Below are 20,109 nucleotides of genomic sequence, written 5' to 3' on the forward strand. Positions count from 1 at the left end.
TTTTCACCAAATGGTTAATGCTGTTCAGTGTTACTTGGAAGAAATGAGATGGAGTCCTGACAGTTCCTGTGTATTGTTACAAAGCCTCCTTATCACTGTTACATACATTATAGCCCTGATGAACAGTACAACATAAACCATTTAATCATCACTTTGTTAAAATAAGAAAAAAAAAAATCACTTATAGAAAAGCCTCAGGCTCGTTGTTCATTGCTGCCTGTGTTGTTCAATGCTGTTAAATGTTTACCATGCTGTGTTGGTGATCACAGTTATTAATAGATGAGAATGCTTTCTAAGTTACATTTCTGGACTCTGAACTTTATTTTTCATTATGCTGCTATTGAGGTCTTTACTAATTCAATGCCTGGTTTAACCTGTAAAATGGAAGTAACCACCTTCAGCGCAATAAAGGATGAAGAATCAAAAGTTTATAAATTATGTGTTGCCTTCAGTATACCTTAGTTGCATATCAAATATTGCCTCCACTGTTAGACAGGCCATACTGTGCTTTTCATTCAAGCAGAACTTGACAGGGAGGTCAGTAGCTTGATTAAAATGGACTCTAGAAGCAAGTAACTTCTGATTTGGGTTTTCAAAATCTTAGATGTTCTTAAAATTTGGAGTACAAACAAAATGCTTGTGAACACAGATTTGTATTTCACCTGAAACACTGTTTCTAAAGAATGCACTATTTTCCCTATGCTGTACTACTAACAAAATCACCCAACTGCTTACTGTGTCTTTCTGTATTATACGTGCAAGGTATATTTCTTTGTCTATGTGTCTAAGAAACAAATTCTACATGGGGAATGCTTTCTTTTCAATGTTTGACATCTTGGTTATATCTAGAATAAGTAATTCCAGTAACAGAGACACAGTCCCTCAAAAACCCTTTTAATAGTGTGCGGTTTTCTGCTTTTAAACTGTTAAAAAAAACATATTTAAGGATAAATTGTCTTCAGCTTGTGACCTTTGCATTGGAATACTCCTTCCTCCATGCAGCTCAATCTTGACGAGACCAGTTTCACAGAGTTGTAATGTTTCATACAAAAATGAAAGCATTTTTTCCTTTTGAGAAATAATACTGACACTATGGAAACATCAATTGGAGCATTACTTTTAAGTTTAGTTTCATTCCCCTCACTTCCCTGATATTAAAATAATGGTATTCATCTATCAGTCATCAAACAGAAATGTTTTCACTTTAAGTAATTGTGATGAAAAAAAGATACATATTTCTTCAGAACTCATGCAAATGTAGAATTTTTGATCGCTTTTATTGATAAGTTCCTTTCTATAAACTAATTCATTTGTGAAGCATAAAATGTTTGCTCTTTTCAGCAGCAGAAAATGAGAAGTGCTTGAATCAAAAGGACTGTTGTGGCTTACAGACTTGATTACTGCCAAATGCACACTTCTTTAACGTAGATGCCTATATTCAGATTTCAATTTGAATATGGCTCTGACTTTTCAGTTTTTTTTTTTTTTTTCCATGAATTTGAAAATCAAAGTGATTGTCAGCTGAGCTATTTCATGTCTTATAATAATTAATGGGTGACTGCTATTTAAATGATTGTTGAACTTTATTTGACTTAAGTAAATCTATCTATATTCTATATATAAAAATATATTTAACCAATTCTTGTCTGCCTGCTAGGTAACAAGAAAAAAAATGTGCTTAATATTTCAGGAACTTGACATCTGTGAAAGAATTTTGGAAGACAGAAGAAAATTTATGGATTTCTGGTGAAAAGGAAATGGATCATCTTTTACATGTTGCAGAAGTCATAGAAGGAATGATAATGCCTGATTTCTCAGCTCTTTCAAGCCTACAGTCTCTAACTGAAACTGTTTTGAATAATATGATTATATGGATGAAAAAATTTGCTGAGGGGGACGAATCTGCCACAAACTTCTCACTTGCACTTTTTGACATCCATAATGAATTGCAAAAAAATTTCCAGGCTCTTCAGAGATCTTGGATGAAAGAGAAGACAGATATTTTCTGGCAAATAGTGAAAATTATATCCCATGAACTTGATTCTATGGTCTCTCATATAAGTCAAGTGGAAGAGGAGGAAGTATTGGAGACCTTATCTAGATTTATATTCTCCATTACAGAAAATAAAAAAAATCTTAATAGAAGTATGCTATTTGTCAAAAATATCCTAACTGATTGGCCAGATTTCAATGTTACCACTTTGAACCGCCTAGAACACTTGAGTGAAAACTTCCAAAGGAATCTCTATGAGGTTAGATCATTGACAGAAAGTCATATCAATGCATCTTCCAGCACAGTTCATGGACTGAGCAATGTCTCTTCTTCATTATTCTCAAATGAAACTTTTATATATAAAGTCCAAGAGTTAGGTGAAATTGTTCCCAATTTCTTCAAAGGTATCCAAAAATTAAATAGTATTGGTGTGGACTCAATTGTTCAGATACTTTTCTCTCTGTATCAGAATGCTGATTTGCTCCTAAATATTGACAATAACACTTTGTTTGAATTTATTTATAACACCTCAAAAGATATTTCATCTTTTCAAGCATGGCATGATTTCCAAGATATGGACCGAGTTTCTGATTTTCTGTTTGAAACTTTTGATCTTCTCTGGAACTTCACCAGTAAGTCTCTCTGTGAAAAGTTACAGACCTTTTACAATTACACAGAGTTTCAGGCCCAGTCTCTTGCACAAGAAAGGAAAAAGATGCAAATTGTCTATAATACTCTGAGCAGCCTTAAAACTCTATTAATGGATGAAGAGCTTGAAACGGCTGCCTTTTGTTATTTGGAACATTTTTTTGATTTCTCCCTAGAATGCCTGGTAAATAATGGTTGCATTGATTTTTATCTATCCAACATGACTTCTCTAAATCACTCAGCAGAGGTTTATAACCTACTTCTGCTTCCATTGGACAGTGTTTTGGTTAATAAAACAAACTTAGGAGATGAGGTAAGTGTGCCTTCTGCTTTGCACTGCACTTTTACATGGCTTCAAACCTGGACAGAGATTTTTGAAGAAGTGTCCAAAATCTTAAACTTAAATTCAACCTTTTTTGTCTATCTGAGGAATGATTTGGCAGACCTCTCTGAAAGTCTTTTAAATACAACTCACATTGATCTGTGCAATAAAACAGATATGGCTATTGTTGAAGCTACAACAGCAATGCATCTGCTGAAAATCATAGTTGAAGATGGTGATTTAAATGACTGGAAAGATTTTGAAGCTTTCCTTTCTATACTTCAAAGTGTATTTGAAAATGCAATTGATGCCACAAGCTCACTTAAAGCTAACAGTTTAGATGGTATTTTAGAAATGATAGGAATCGTGATAACTGAATTGCAGCAATCTATACTGAAGGTTGGTAATGGAGATTTTTTGAATTCTTGGCTTGACACTTCCATTTTAGGAGGATCTGTAGGAAAAGAAAAGGGTTCCACTATATTTTCCATTGGAAATTCACTTTCTGCTATTCTCAAGCTCTCCCCAAAAGAACTTGAATTTGTTCTCACTGAGATAAAAAACACAGCTGATTTCTTAAGAAATGTACCTCAAGGCAAATATTTAGCTTGTGTCAGTATTTTCAAGAATATTACCAAATTAATTTTGGACAGTACTCTGAAAGACCTAAATTATTCACAAATGAATTTTTTATCTCATCTCCATGTGTTTCTGAACTCTTACAGTATAGTAGACGAAGTCGAGGATTGTAATAGGTGGATACGTGGATTTAGTAATCTCAGTGAAAAATACAAATCACCGTCTCACCTTGAAAATGCAAAACATGTTTTATTTCTACTGAAATCTTTGGGAAACACTGAGACAGATACTAAGCTAATGAACATGATAGATTTTGTTAATTTGGTTTTTAATCTAATTCTCCCTGAGTGCTCTGTAACTAGTTCTGATGTGATTTGTGTAAATGTATATTTCAATGTTATAGCAAAAACTTTAAAATTCATTCTCCCTGAATTTCACATTCAAGATGACACTAATGTACTTGAATTTATTTCTACACTCTTAAATAACTCTGGAGGGCTAATAAAAATGGCTGTCAACAATTTAATGGGGTACTCACACTATACATCAAATGATAGCCATTTTAGTCTGTCAGTCCATGGATCTAACAGGACTTTGAGGAGGTTCCTTAAACCCTTCCATCAAGTTCTGCTTTCCTCAAAAGAAATTTTGGCAGAAATTAAAACTCTTCTGAAAAATGAAACTTTTGAAATCCAAGAAAACATCTCCTCTCCGTTGGATATTGAAACTGATGAGAAAAATATTGGTTTCTCGATGGAGGTATTTCAAGATGTGATTAGTAAACTTGACTCAAACTTGTCTCATAAATTGCAGGGTGACAACAACACATTTTTGCAGACACTAATAGAAAAAGTACCTCTGAATGATGAATTGCTAAAAAAGGCACTCAAAATTTTCAAGTCTTCTAGTCTCACTGGTTTTCCAATAAGAAATGATAAAGAGTTTCTAGACCATATTGTAACCTTGGTGCAAAATCTGAAGAGCATGGATATTGAGTTCTTGATAGGTCAATTTAAACAAGTCCAGAGGAGCCTGGATACTTTTTTAAAAAATGTCAAACCTTTGCATATTGAGAGCTCTGAGTTAGGGCTCTTAATAGACTGGTGGGATGCACTTGAGAACAATTCATGTAATTGGAACCTGACCAGCTTATGGCAAATCACACGACTTTTTCAAGGAGAGGAGCTCTTTGATGTAGAAGAGATGTTCCATTTCCTCCTTGATGTCATCAGCCTTACAGAAAGATTAGCTCATGGAAACATCACAGAAGCACTAGCTGAAGTATACGCTTTTGTACTGACTCAGGAAGCAAAAATGCCTATGTTTACAAAAGAGGAGTTCTCTAATCAAGTAGAAAGTCTATTGATGTTACTGGAGACATTGACAGATACGCCTGATGAACCTGCAGAGGCCTCAATTTGTTTTTCTGCAGCATTCTGCCGGTCTCTCACATCAGTAACACCTCAGAGTGATCCCACTTTTAAACCTTGTGACTTTTTGTCACAAAGCAATTTTTCTCTGAATTATAATGCAATCTTCTATGCCATTAAGGAAATGAAACTCGTCACTGTGAATAACAATTCCTTGTGCACTGTGGAAGATTTTCAGACAGCTATCACTCACAATCTGACTTGCTTTTTTCATCAGATTAAGGAATGGAACTCTATTCTTTTGAAGTTTTCTGAGCTCCATCATGTAAATGGTTCAGTTCTGAAAGAGCTACTGGATTTTTGGGATGAACTGTTCCTCTATGCTGTGCCACTGCAAGCAAATAATACAAACTCAGGAAACTGTTCCTCCACATTGAAGAGACAAGTGGCTTTACAGGTCATAGAAATTCTGAGCAATATACAAGTGGAGGAAATTGAGATGGCCGAAGATGTTATTGAACAGCTGGATAATCTTTATGGTAGTATAAATTGGAACAGACACTCAAGAATATCACTTATAAAGACTGTTCTTACTAATGTCAAGAACATGACTAGTGAAGTTTCTGAACTCTTGGATGCAGAAGCTGTCCTTTCTTTTCTTTCTATAGTTCAGCCTTTAATGGCAAAGTCTTCTGTTGGAAGCCAGGCTTACTCAATGCTTATGGTATTAGCTGCTTTAAATGGGAACAGTAATATATCTGATAACATTGAGAACATCTGGTTACCTATAGTTAAAAGTATAGAAGATTTACTGGTGAATTTTAATGTTAGACACTTACTTGCAGTGATAGACAAAGAGCTTCAGTTACTAAGGGTAGCCAATGGACAGTCCTCTTCAAAGACTCTTCATGTGTTCACGCAGCAATTTAACATATCATCTGCAGAGGCTATGTTAAGAAATTTTGAAGATATACAAGAGACTGTGAACAGCTTTCTGTGCGAGTGTAGCAATAAAAATTATTCTAAAATTGTGAAAACTCTGATCCTCCTTATGGCTAATGAAAATTCTTCAGATCTACTGCTGTTTGTCGAAAATGTTGTTGACTTTCTGGAACTATTCCAAAATAAGTCTAAAGGAGATTACGCTGGTATGCTGTTTGTTGATGGTCATCTTGGCAGAAAAATATTAAATAATACTTATATTACTAATTCAGTTTTGCAAAGCAGTCTCCTTCATATGATTGCTGACTTTGTTATTACAGAAGAAGCTGGTCATGCAAACAATACTGAGCTTCAGATAGTCGACTTGATTGATTCATTTTTTTATAATACACGATATGGAGAAATTTCTACTCTGTCCCAAAAGAGAACTCTAGAGATCTTGCAAGAGATCCTGCAAATTATCTTTCCATCTTTCACAGAACATGACAGGAACAAAATGCCCCTTTTACGAAAGGATTTACATGAGGATATAATGGCAGAAATGAGGTAAGCATTTTCTATGTACTGTTTTAAAAGTGTGCTGAGAGTCAGCAGGGAAAAAACAATTCTTTGTAAGCAGCTTGGTCTAATCTTTAATAACAATTTTATTTCAGATTTGTTCCTTTGATTAAAACAATATTTATTTGTTTCACATTTTGTGCAGACCAGACAGATTTGTTATCAAATTATATTGTTTGGACAAGGTTGTTTATGTGTTTAGTAATCTGTATTGAGACTCAAGGTGATTTTTTGGGTATTATTGTAGAACCAAATATTTGAAGATATTAATGTTTTAAAAACCTTGGAGCTCTGAAAACTTGAACCCACAGTTAACAGTGGGAAATAGTTATTTGGGCTGTGGAGTAGAATATTAACAGATACTTGGACTAATTTTTTTCTTCCTATCTCCAAATGTAGATATACTGTATTAGAAATGTCTTCAAATTTCATTCAAACTTATTACAGCTTACAAACTACAAATCCTTTTTATTTTCCTATGACTAGGTCTCAGGTCTTCAATGAACAAATGTTTTAAAACTGTACACAGAGTGACTCAAGTTTGTGCACTAGCTCCTTCAAAAATTTGTTCTGAGCACTTAAAACCAGAAAATAGTATAGCATTTACATGCTTTTTCAACAAGGAGAACATTTTGTGACTATGACTATAATATATATATATATATATTTGAATATATATAAAGTTCAGTTAATGTGTGTATAGTATGTATTATATATAATATCAATTAACATTGGTTGACAAGGGAAGATGGACTGATGTCATCTACTTGGACTTCTATAAGGCTTTTTTGACACAGTCCCACATGACATCCTAATCTCTAAATTGGAAAGATATGGATTTGAAGAGTAGATTTAGTAGATAAGGAAGTGGCTCAGTGGCTGCACCCAGAGAGGTGGGTCTATGTCCAGATGGAGGCCAGTGAGAAGTGGTGTTCCTCAGGGGTCTCTCTTGGGACCGTGCTTTTCAATATCTTTATTAATGACATAGACATTGGGATTGAGTGCACCCTCAGCAAGTTTGCAGATGACACCAAGCTGAGTGCTGCAGTTGATACCAAAGAAGGAAGAGATGCCGTCCAAAGGGACCTGGATAGGCTGGAGAAGTGGGCCTATGTGAACCGCATGAGGTTCAACAAGTTCAAGCATAAGGTTCTGCACCTGGGTTGGGGCAATCCCATACATGAGTACAGACTGAGGAAAGAACTCATTGAGAGCAGCCCTGCGAAGAGAGACTTGGGGGTTCTGGTGGACAAAAGGCTTGACATGAACCAATAGTGCACGCTGGCAGCTCACAAGACCAACTGCATTCTGTGCTCCATCAAAAGAGGAGTGACCAGCAGGTCAATGGAGGTGATTGTGCCCCTCTACTCTGCCCTCATGAGTCCCCATTTGGAGTACTGCATCCAGGTCTTGGGCCCCTGGCATAAGAAAGATGTGGACATCTTAGAACAAGCCCAAAGGACGGCCACAAAGGTGATCAGAGGGCACCTCCTACGAAGAAGGCCTGAGAGAGCTGGGGGTGTTCAGATTGGAGAAGAGAAGGCTCCAGAGAGAACTTGTTGCAGCTTTTCAATACTTAAAGGGGGCTTATAAAAAGAGTGGAGAGGGACTCTTTACTTGGGTAGATGATGATAGGACAAGGGGGAATGGTCTTAAACTAAAAGAGGATAGATTTAGACTAAGCATGAGGAAGAAATTCTTCACTGTAAAGGTGGTGAGACACTGGAACAGGTTGCCCAGAGAAGTTGTGGATGTGCCCCATCCCTGGAGGCATTTAAGGCCAGGATGGATGGAGCCTTGGCCAACCAGATCTAGTGGGTGGCATCTCTGCCTATGGCAGGGGTGTTGGAACTAGATGGTCTTTGAGGTCCCTTCCACCCCAAGCCATGATATATAGTTAATATATATAGAATCATGGAATATCCCAAGTTGGAAGGGACCCATAAGGATCATCAAATCCAACTCCTGGCACCGCACAGGTCTACCCAAAAGTTTAGACCATGTGACTAAGTGCACAGTCCAATCTCTTCTTGAATTCAGACAGGCTCGGTGAAGTGACAACTTCCCTGGGGAGCCTGTTCCAGCATGCGACCACCCTCTCGGTGAAGAACCTCCTCCTGACTTCGAGCCTAAACTTCCCCTGCCTCAGCTTAACCCCGTTCCCACGGGTCCTACCACTGGTGTTTATGGAGAAAAGGTCTCCTGCCTCTCCACTCCCCCTCGCAAAGAAGTTGTAGACCGCAATGAGGTCCCCCCTCAGCCTTCTCTTCTCCAGGCTGAACAGGCCCAGTGACCTCAGCAGCTCCTCTTAAGTCTTCCCCTCTAGGCCCTTCACCATCTTTGTTGCCCTCCTCTGGACACTCTCCAACAGAGAGTGGCACAATCACCCGTCGTATGATGTTTTTGTCTAGTTGTATGCTGGACACTTTGTCCAATAGGATCCTGCTTTATCCTTTTTGTTACCTGGAAGTGTTATGTTCTGATTCTGAAATCGTTCAGACAAATGTAATAGCATGTCAGACTAATGGCTAGTCATATAACTGTTAATTTTGAAATCCTAATATGATCCATTGTGATTGTAATTGTACGTAGTCACTTACTGAAAATTTTCTTTTATATCCCTGCATTCTTATAATGCTTTCTTATTAATCTTTCCACAGAGCATCTAAGATATGCCAGATTCTTCAGGAACGTTTACACCCTGCTAGTGTTCTACTATTGCATAAGTTGCAGTTTGCTATTTTGAATATTCTTAAAATCTTTTCAGGTTGGTTACTGTTGTAGTGACTGCTTTTGTCACCATATGTGTTACTAGCATAATGTAAAGATTTTACTATGAGCAACCCTTTGTAAAATTCAGGAAATTTGGGTGATGCCAAGTAACGCAAGCATACTGATGCAGGAAAAATGATCCTAGCAATGGCACAGGAAAACATTTTGATGCAGATCACATAAAGGGATAATTTTCAGAATGGTCACATTGATTCAAAATCTCAGTGAAAGCAGGTGGTCTTGCAACTATTCCTCTCTTCTCTCGTTTTTAGGCATGTGCTCTTTTCCCTCTTCCTGCGATTCTGTGCTTGCTTTGACACACTAGGACCTCTTCATCCTTGATTCAACTCTCAAACCCAGCAGAGGGCTGTATAGGCATGGCATTTAGGTTTTGTCTCACATTTTTTCTACTGGACATTTTACTGCTAGGCTAGTGAACTGAGTCAAGTTGCAACAGTTTTTTAATGAGCTAGAGCATTTATTTATTTATTTATTTAATTATTTTTAAATGCAGCTTAGAGCTGATAGAAAGGAAAAATGGGGCAAGTGTATAAATGGAGTTTTACCTCCCACTTCAGAGTGGATTGAGCCAAATTGAGCACAGTGGATCCAGTGGATTGGCTACATGTAGCTGAATAAATTCACCTTCATCAAATTGCTCTCATTTGAATGCCTTAGTCTTATTCTTTGCATATGGATGCCCAAGACCTGCACTTTGAGAAAGGCTCTGTAGTGATGTAAGCATATAATTTCATATTATGTTATGGAGAACAGTAACGGGAATTTAATCAAACAAGCCTTTTTTGTCCTCTAATGGAAAATAAGTCTGACCAGGAATATTCCTCAGTGCCTTTAACATATCAAACTTTCTTTTTAAAAAAATTCTGTCCCTTTTTGTTTGGTAAACTGTTAATCTGATGACAGTGATTACTTATTTATTTTTAACTGATTAAGCTTTGGACATTTTCTTTTACAGAAGAACCAGCTGTCACCAGCAACTTTTTCTGTGTTGTCACAAAGTGTAAAGATGACATAATGAGCCATTTACTTGTCTCTGTCATTGAAGGAATCAATTTGGTTCAAGATCATTATCAGGTTTGAGTGGTTTCCACACCTGCAGGTGCATTAAACTTTGGGAACTAATGTCAGGAGTATTTTTTTTTCCTGTTCTCTGAATGATTGCTTTCCATAGTGGCTTTACAAAGCTAGGGTTTGTATGGATATAGTTCTGAGGAGTTTTACAGTAATACACAGAAGGAATTTTTAAGTAAATATTACTGAGCTTTGACAGCTGTAAATGTAACTAAAATTACTGTATGATGAATGATTAAAACACCATTCAATACCAAACAGCAGTTCATTTTAGTTTTAAAATATTGTGATACTGCTAATCTCATGAATAAGAGTACATTTATTCTTTTAAATCTTTACAGGAACAGATGTAAGATCAATCTAAATACAAATAGACTTCTTAGCCAGAGTCATTCCAGCTAAAATAGCAATTGTCATTACTTGTTGAGGTCAGTTTTTGTTTTTCTTAATGAAAATGAAATTTCCAGCAGTCCTGGTTGGGAGAAGTAACATTTGTTATTTCAATCACTTGTCCAGAGCAGGAAACAGGCCTTTGGATATCACAGGCAGACATGTGCATGCATGCATACTCACATAGGAAATACTAGCTTCATGCTTTTAGTACAAAATTTACTTCCCCTGTTCATGAAATAGCTCTGCTAGTCTGTACTCTCTCTACCTGGAGATTTTGCTGACACGAATGGAAATTCAATATTTTAATGTAAACAAGATGTCAGAACCACCACTCATATCTCAAAGTAGTCTTTTGCTGAACAGATGCATTTCTGGGGTCTCCAGTACTCCATGACATACTTCTGCAAAAAAATGAAAAAATAAAGCAAGATCAGAAGTGTGAATTTTGACTTATTTTCTTCAGAATTCTATGCAAAGCATAATACAAGAAGTGTCTTTTACACGGGTATCCAGAATTCTCAGTTTGCTGAAAAGAAAGTGATGTTATTTAAGAAAACTAAAAAATGGTTAGCCTAGAATATTTTATTGAAATGAAATATCACAAATTTTGGCATTTCTGTTACTGGATGAACATCCTTGATATTAGGTCAAATTCACAAGCACACTTGTTTTCAAAACTGAAATCTTTGAGAATTCCTTGATTTTTGAAAACCTTTGGTCCAGTTTCAATTGCAAATACAATGAATAAATGAGTAGTACCTTACCCACATTCTCATTTGAAAATATGCCTTATTTGATTGCCAAGGCCTTCTGCTTCAAGAAATAACACTAGCTCATGAATTTGCTAACAAATTGATCACTCTGTTTTGCAGAATATTGAAACAATGTGGCTTGCTTTCAACAAGGGGGATTGTGAGAGCATGGCATATATAAATCAGAGACTTTCAAATACTCTGGAGAGTTTCCTGAGAGCCTTACAGAATACCACTGATGGCAGCTGTGAATGTCAACTAATGTTGGGGAATGTTCAGAGACACTTGCAAATGTAAAGCATTTTGCGTTTTGGTACTCAGAATGTTTTTTGTTAGTGATGCTATTTTGTGCTTGTATGTTATAAATTATATAATTACAGGAGAAATACTTTTAATCAAGGTCTCTTTAAGCTTTGTTCATGTAGCTGAAAATTGAGCAGATACATTGCACAAATTATTTAGGTTCCAATTTAATAAATTCTGGATATTTCCAAAAGCCTTTATACTTTTGCTGAGCACTTGCAACAGATCTTGCTGCTTCACAAGGAATGCTTTGAATCACAACTAAGAAAAAAATATTTTCCATTACCTCAATTTTTTTTTTTTTTAATTTAAAGCTGTTTTGCTCTGCCCTTGTCCTCTCTGCTGGATATATTTTGGAAAATATTAAACATTCAGGTCAGTTCAGACAGTCAGAAACATAGGAGGGTGCTTGTAAACTATCAGAACTGAGCTCCGAATAATTTCAAATATTTGTTTTTTATTTGCGGAAAAATAGTAGTTTATAAGTGAACAAATAAAACTACTGCAGTAGAATAATTCAAGTGAATTGTCAGTTAAAAGTGGCCCTTATAATTGTTGCTGTTCTAGTATATCTGATTATTTGTATAATAGGCTTAAATGTGAATTACTGTAATAACATGGAAGAGTGTGAGCCTGGATGTTCTTCTTTTAGGCCATATACTTGCATCCAGTGTTTTAATGACAAATAATATCTGAAGTGTCTATACTCTTTATTACTTGAAGTAGAATTAGATAGACTTAATTCATTACTCTGCTCTGGTGAGGCTGCACCTCGAGAACTGTGTTCAGTTTTGGGCCCCTGACTACAAGAAGGACATCAAAGGCCCTGGAGTGTGTCCAGAGAAGGACTACAAAGCTGGTGAAGGGCCTGGAACACAAGTCCTGTGAGAAGCGGCTGAGGGAACTGGGATTGTTTAGTCTGGAGAAGAGGAGGCTCAGGGGAGACCTTATTGTTCTCTACTACCTGAAAAGAAGGTGTGGGGAGCTGGGTGTCGTCTTCTTCTCACATGTAACTAGTGATAGGAGTAGAGGGAATGGCCTCAAGTTGTGCCAGGGGAGATTTAGGTTGGAAATTAAAAGACATATCTTCTCAGAAGAAGTAGTCAGGAGTCAGAATGGGTTGCCCAGGGAGGTGGTGGCATCACCATCCCTGGGCGTGTTCAAGGACAGGTTGGACCTGGTGCTTAGGGATATGGTTTAGTTGGTGACATTGGTAGTAGGGTGGTGGTTGGACCACATGATCTTGAAGGTCTTTTCCAACCTTAATGGTTCTATGATTTGGATCAGCAGTGCTTTATATCCCTAGGCTTTTAATCTCTTTATTAAAATTAAGTTTATTAAAAATAAATTTAAATTTTATTAAAAATAAGCACAGCATGGGAAGGTGTGTGGAGGTCCCTACCTCATGCACAGTGTGCACAGAGTGTAACATGACCCTTTTGCCTCGGTTCATGACTGTTTCACTATTTGTGATATTTTTTAATACATATTGAAATTAATGACTTAGTTCTGATAAAGTGTGAATCTAAGGCTATCATTTCAGGTTGGCTGAAAATTGGGAGCTACAGTTGTCAGAAAATCCTGTGCTAGCTTTTCTCAGAAAGTTTAATCTTTTGAATGGTGAGTTATTGTTTTCTTCAGTAATGTCATTGTTTTTATTTTTTATTATTTATTTATTTGTTTGTTTTTAAACTGTAAAGGTATGCTGCTTATGGAGTTTGACAATGTTATTCAGGTGCATGTACTTGTCCTAGCAAATGACTGCATAGTTTAGCCTGTTCAGTAATATTCAGTGAGTCATTGGAGAGAGGACTCAAGTTAGTGGAAGAAGAAAATCTTAAAGGACAAAAGGCTGCTTCACTGCCTCCATATATTCTCATAATACAGGGTTGTGTGGTAACCCTTGCTCTGTTAGAATAATGTGAACAGATGTACAAGCCCTTCAGTCTCCCATGAGAATGACCTTTAAATTTGATGTAGAAGTGAATTACATGATATGAAAGTTTTATGCCCTTTGTGACCTCTAAGAATAACTCTAGAGATGAGGCTACAGTCTGTTGGGAACGTAGATTGGTACTGTTGGCATTGTTTTTCTTCTCTTCCAGATATGAAAGTGAAAGACTGTGTACAGAATATAACTGAGCTGAGGCTGGACATTCTTTCTTCTGTCAACATTTCTGAAGAAACTTTCAGTACCATCTTGGATGCCAGTATCTCTTATTCAAAGGTAAAAGATCAAAAAGAAGTGTTAAATTAACAGGTTGACCCATAGCCTACTCTGACAACTGAAATAAAAAACAACTTCTATGTGTCAGATCTTCTATTTTCACTTGTCACACTTGAAAATAACAATATGAAGCATTAAGAGAAAAACTTACAGTAGCATCAGCCTTGTCTGAATGTGATTCAAGCACTCGTTTGTGCTGACACTGAATTTGAGCTTTGCTATCCTGGCGTTGTTGAGAAGGTGAGACTTCTGAAGAAATCATTTTGTATCTTCCCGCTTCTGAGTCTTGCAATACAGAGTAGTCTGATTTGTTTTATTTCACTTGGTGTGCTCCTCATTATATTCTCACCTGAATTTTGCCTTACCTTCATTTTATCTGTTTACTTTCTGTTGAGTAGTGTCTAAAGACTGGATCGTGTAAGTTTTCTGAGTGAAGGACTGTGTGTATTGCCATTGCTGCTGTTTCTGGTGATCCCTGCAATCATAAAGTAGAAATCATGAAAGCTGCCAGCTGACTGCATATTCCCTCTCCTGTTAATGCCAGTGTGACTGAAAAGAGTTGGATGTACATTTGGTATAAACTGGTCAGGCCTATCAAGCAGCCACTGGATGGCACTAATGCTCCATTTGCAAAAACGGTTGCAAGTTTTGTTCATGAACGTCTGTCTGTTAAAGAAAGCAGTTCAGACAATCATAACTCCTTGTAGATTATTTGTTCTTCTGCTCCTTTGGCAATGTGGCTTCCTTTATTGTCAGCTTGTTATTTTGATATCGGTAAATGGTAATGAGAGAAGTCATCTGGAAGTGATTCAGTTAAATGGGATTTTGTGCACCTTTGATCTTTTGGAATAATACTGCTAATTGACTGATTTATCAAATGATTTTCCATTCTCTCTCTCTCTCTCTTTTTTTTTTTTTTTTTTTTTTTTTGCTAGAGTACTGTGTAGAGTTCGGATATATGCACATATCTCATATTTGCATATTTATACAGATATTTCTTGTGTGTGAATAAGTGCTTAAATCTTCCCCCAGTCCAACTGGAGCATTAAAACCTATGTCTCTTAGTGATTGTACAATGACCTATTACATTTGTGGTTTATATGGCCGCTGCCAGATAAACCTAGTGATACTCACAGGGCCCTTGCAGCCCTTGATTTCTGTGATTGTATAGTACTAATGTGCTTGCTTCTGGGATAGTTGCTCGTACTTGCTGCACTTAATCTTTCTACCTCAATATTATGCTCTGGCCATCTTCATTGCCATGGAATTGTATTTAAAACCGGGTCAAAATTTTTAATCTCAAGATTATAAGGATTCATTCACTGAATATAGGAGTTTGGCATTGCTCTGGTACACACAAAGCTGCAAGGAAAGCTCAGAAGGACTTGATCTAGTATGTAAAATACTGAATGAATTGAAAGTGGAGTGAAACTGTAGTGTTCTTGTGGGGCATGAATCAAATTTCCTTAAAAACAAGAAGTCCAAATCAGTAACCTCTTATGCTGCTAGTGGAATTATATTTACACTCATATTCTGGTCTCTATACACACAAAAATGTCAATATTTAAAAGTATAGGAAGTGCTTTGGAATCACAAAGACAAAATTCGAGAAAAAGAATCTGAAATTCAGTAGGTTGCAGATTAAAATGTTTATAGGAATTAAAGAATTAAGTTGCATGCCTCAGCTAATTGTGGCTCCCAATTTGATTTTGTTGGGGATCCTCTCCCTCACTGGGTGCTGACACCAGCTGCAGATGCATTCAGTGGAGGAAATATATGTGGGTTCCTTCCTAGGGAGTACAGTGGAGCCCTGAGAACTGATATATCTGGGCTGCCAGCATTTGTCTTTGTGTGAAATATTTGTAGGAAGAAAAATATAATCTGAGGAGTCTTTATTGTAGTTTCACCCAAGGTCTGCTTGGGCTTTTGCCTCTCCTTCCTGTGTTAAATAATAAAACTTCAAAGGAGTGTTGAACTGAGAAATGTGAGCTGGCTCAGTGAACATTTTGTCATACCTAAGTGTTTTGTGTATGCCCTCTGAAAGAAGTCCATGTTGTTTGATTTTAAAATCCATATTTTAAAATCTATACTGTTTGATTTTAAAATGATCCACACATCTCCATTTTGATCTTCAGGTGTTTCTGCTACAAAGATGTATATCTGATAGAATGGGTATGGGAAGTATTGTTAATATACCTGTTTATGGTATCAGTGCCCATAGAATGAATTATTGACCTGTTCACAAATGAAAAAATAAATGTTTATAAGAAATATATTTCATCTGTTTATAGGCACATAGAATTTAAAGTGAGAACATACCAATCTGTTAGAGAGCTGTATAGTTCATTCTTTCAGTTCTGTTGACAACTGCAAATTGTTATGCTACTGTGACAAATTCTCATTTTATTGACTATAAAACAAGGTCATGCATTTTGGGGAGAAAAAATGTTGATATACATACACTGTGTTAGGTTTTTTACAGTACCTTTGTGGGAGCTTTAACTGGAACATGTGATGAAGAAGTACTTAGCCTGTTGCTAAAGCTACCTGAAAACAACAAAACTTCACTGGCAGTAGAAGAATTATGTTCTTTACCAGCACTGGACATGTATACCATGTTTGTACTAATTATACAGAATTTGAATTTACGTCATATCGTTTACACGGTAAGATGGGGGAAAAAAGTCATTCAGTTCTTATGCTTTTCTTTTGAAGGTGGTCTAAAGCATGCAGGGACACAAATGGATAATTCAGTTAATGAATGTAATGAAAGTTGTTGCTTCAGATGTTCTTTATCTGTGGAAGCAAGCACTGGCCACATGGTGCTTTTTGTCTTCATTTAGCTCCACAAAACAAACATAACAGTTGAATGGGAGTGATAGATCCTACCGTATTCCATTTCTTGATTCCTCAGGAAAATTATCACTGAGGAGTTAATTATGAAAACAGTAGAGAAAACAGAAAATCAGAGATGCAGTTTTATTAATCTTTAGCAGAGTTTGTAGTTCATGTGATTGGTCACTTCTTAATCTCTAAGTGTGAAACACTAATTTGGCGTCATTGAAACTGAAACCATCATAGGAACCCACATTACATGAATTGCAAACTTATTTCCTGGGAAGAAATCATAGCACCCTGGAACACATTTTATTTGTAGTGGTAATCACACAGGATTCAGGTGGCTCCTTCAGGAAGAATGTGTATGCTTTTCCAGCTCTCAGGATAAGTCTCTCTGTGAGGGCAAAATCCATATATTTATGTGACCTGAGACAGATAACTTTAACCCTATTCATAACCTCTCCATGGTCCTTAACAATATTTAATATAACCAAATGATTGCGATTGCAACAGTGTCTGCTGGCATCCACTCAGTCTAACTGAAAATGCCCTGCAGTTATTTACCCATGTAGAAGAATCCTAGAGGATTGATGATGATGGCAGACAGTGTATGTATACTCCTGGAAAATAATGAGAATAATACAGTGTCAAAACTATAATAAAGGGGATGAAGAAGTTTGCAGTAAAATCTGTTTTGTCTGTATAATTATAGATAATCTGGAATCTAATGTAGGTTTTCAGTGAGGTACTTCTACTGGTAAGAGCAAAATTATTAGATGGGATTTGTGGCAAATAGCAGTTGTTTATTTCATCTCTTTTGGGGTCATTATTAAGTACAAATAGCTGAAAGACAGCTATAGCAGAGTGAGGAAGAACATTTTGTTCAAAAGCCATAGATCTTGGATTATATTATGGGAGGAAGTGGAAGAAAAAGAAGAAAAAGCAGTACTCTTTCAGATGGGCTTTTTTTACTGAACCCTGCTGAAGCATAATGAATTCCTAGGACAGAATAAAAATGTTATTAGCTCATCCTAAATTATTGTGGATGTTTTGGTAATGTTTTAATCAAATAAAAGTTTATTATGGTATATTTATTTTTTGAATGTGTGAAAGCAGGTGAAGCCTGAGAAGAAAATTAGGAACAGACATTATTATAGTAGGAAGTGTCTTAGTCAAATACAGGTGGATAAAATAAAGATAATCAGAGGAAGCAGCTGGAAGTATATAATGATATTATATTGTTTTTATTATCATGCATAGGCAGGTAACTTGATAAATCATTCTGCATTACCATAACATCTTAAATGGCCTATAAAAACAAGGGAGAGAGAAAATTCTTAATGTCAAAACATGTGCGGTGGCAAAAGCAAAAGGCCAGTTGGACTTTGGTCAAGTAGGGTATGAAAAGCACATAATTATTTTATGTAAAAAACATCATATATGAAACATGGGAAGGGAGGAACAGATTGTTAGCAAAGTGTGTTTTCTAGTGTGATTCCTAAAGCAACTAAAGTGATTACTAGATTTAATTTAAATTACAAGTTATTTTAAAAATATTAAACTGTTGCATTGAGCACCCTTAACCTGTGGAAGGAAAGGTTCTCATTTACATTAAATTCCAAAGGGGCAGAATGTTGCAGATGCTGTTAGCAGGAAGTTGGGTAGGACAGCTCTTCACCTCTGTATTTATATACGTATTATTGGGATTTTAATTACTTATATGTCATAGGCCAGTTCTAACGTGAGAAATTTATTTACGTGAATTTGAGAGTACTAGGGAGCTTTGTTAAACATAATTTGCAGGAGTGTTTTATAACTAGTTTTAGAAACCGAGTAATTTTGAGTGTGTTAAGGTTAAAATTTCTTTTTCTACTTGGAATTTATTGCCATGATTTTTCCTTCTTTTCCAAGAATAAGATACCATCTGAGATGGGCGATGTACTAAGCACATTGCTGGATCTGGTCTCTAGTATCAGCTCTCTTCTCAATAAGGTCCAGCATGTCATGGAAAACCTTCCAGTGTTCCTCCAGGCAATTCAGAACATTGGTGTGCTTGACACATTGCAGCAGGTATGTGTATGATTTTCATTGTGCAGACTTAATTCCCATTGTGACGTGTCTTGTTGGGGATGTGTGCTAAGTAAGGAGAAACACTAGTAGAAATTCTGTCCTAGAAAGGTAGAGAAAAGAGAGCCCATATATCTTGATCTGTTTCAAGCACTGGTAATTTTGAGACCACATCAATGAGTTGTTTGTAATACCTTTTTTTTGGTAACTTATGAGAACATAGACAAAGAGTTAATATTAGGAATTAATGTTAAGCTACTGATCAATAATATAGCATGTTTATCTGTGATTTGGAGATAGACATACTTTATTATTATTATTATTATGAATAAGCTATTTCTTTGTCTAGCAACTACTTTGTTTAATAAGAAATACCTTTGCTTTTTAAGGAATAAGACGTGCAGTTCTTGGATCTGCCACAGAATTCTTGTTTTGTCCATTTTAATACTCTTGTGTCATAGCTCTGCTTGCCATTAAAAACTAAAGGTTGCCTGAAGTGAGATGATATTTCTTTTGTCTCTGCTATTAAGGATAGTTCCTGTGCGCATCTGTACAGGTAGCACAGTGACATATCTAGTATTGAATAAATCGGAAAAAAGATCTCTCCTTTTGAGGAGGTTCCAATTCCATAAGAAGGCCCACTGACCTCTCTGGCATTACCTTATGGATTTACTACTGTGTGTGGAAAACAGGGTTGAATCTGGTACTAAAATTGCACTAAACTCTAAAGATCCCTTAGTGGTAAACATTGCAAAATGGTTAGTGACTACCATACCTGATAAATAGTGCCTTAAATACTGTTTTTCCTAGTGATTTGAATGCTCTCATGAGCTATTAATCTGTATGACTAAGTCACATATTGTAAAATGCCGTTTTGTGCATATTTGTTATATTTTTTTAGCATCTGTTCTTTGGAGTAGCTCTTTGACTGCCAGATACATGGTTTTCATTGGAGGCTTACATATTTTCTATTATTCTTTAACTAGGTCTGATTATGTCAGATTTAGGATTTTCCTTCCAACAAAGGAAGTTTCCTTTACAGAGTGAAATCTCATAGAACTTCCCAAAAGGTCACTGAAAAAAAGTTTGCAAAGGAATAAATCTAACAGCAGAGGGCCATCTGGTCTCAGTTTTAATCTTTGCTCTATGGCAACCCCTGTTATCCTGTAATATAGCACAGATTTAACATCAGAATATTTGTTCCTTTATATATATATATATATATATATATATATATATATATATTATTTTTT

General features: G+C 36.2%; 1 protein-coding gene across 1 annotated transcript in view; it reads left to right on the forward strand.

Moving 5' to 3' along the window:
• Positions 1-20,109, forward strand: part of ABCA13 (ATP binding cassette subfamily A member 13) — a 195,658-nt gene that overhangs the window by 34,505 nt on the left and 141,044 nt on the right. Inside the window, exons 17-24 of the mRNA XM_035318461.1 lie at positions 1,691-6,400; positions 9,073-9,179; positions 10,161-10,279; positions 11,542-11,714; positions 13,268-13,344; positions 13,830-13,951; positions 16,423-16,617; positions 18,701-18,859. Of these exons, the coding sequence (XP_035174352.1) occupies positions 1,691-6,400; positions 9,073-9,179; positions 10,161-10,279; positions 11,542-11,714; positions 13,268-13,344; positions 13,830-13,951; positions 16,423-16,617; positions 18,701-18,859 (5,662 nt within the window). The remainder of the gene's footprint in view (positions 1-1,690; positions 6,401-9,072; positions 9,180-10,160; positions 10,280-11,541; positions 11,715-13,267; positions 13,345-13,829; positions 13,952-16,422; positions 16,618-18,700; positions 18,860-20,109) is intronic.

Source organism: Oxyura jamaicensis, chromosome 2 (genome assembly GCF_011077185.1).
Source record: "Oxyura jamaicensis isolate SHBP4307 breed ruddy duck chromosome 2, BPBGC_Ojam_1.0, whole genome shotgun sequence".
In the NCBI taxonomy this organism is placed as follows: domain Eukaryota; kingdom Metazoa; phylum Chordata; class Aves; order Anseriformes; family Anatidae; genus Oxyura; species Oxyura jamaicensis.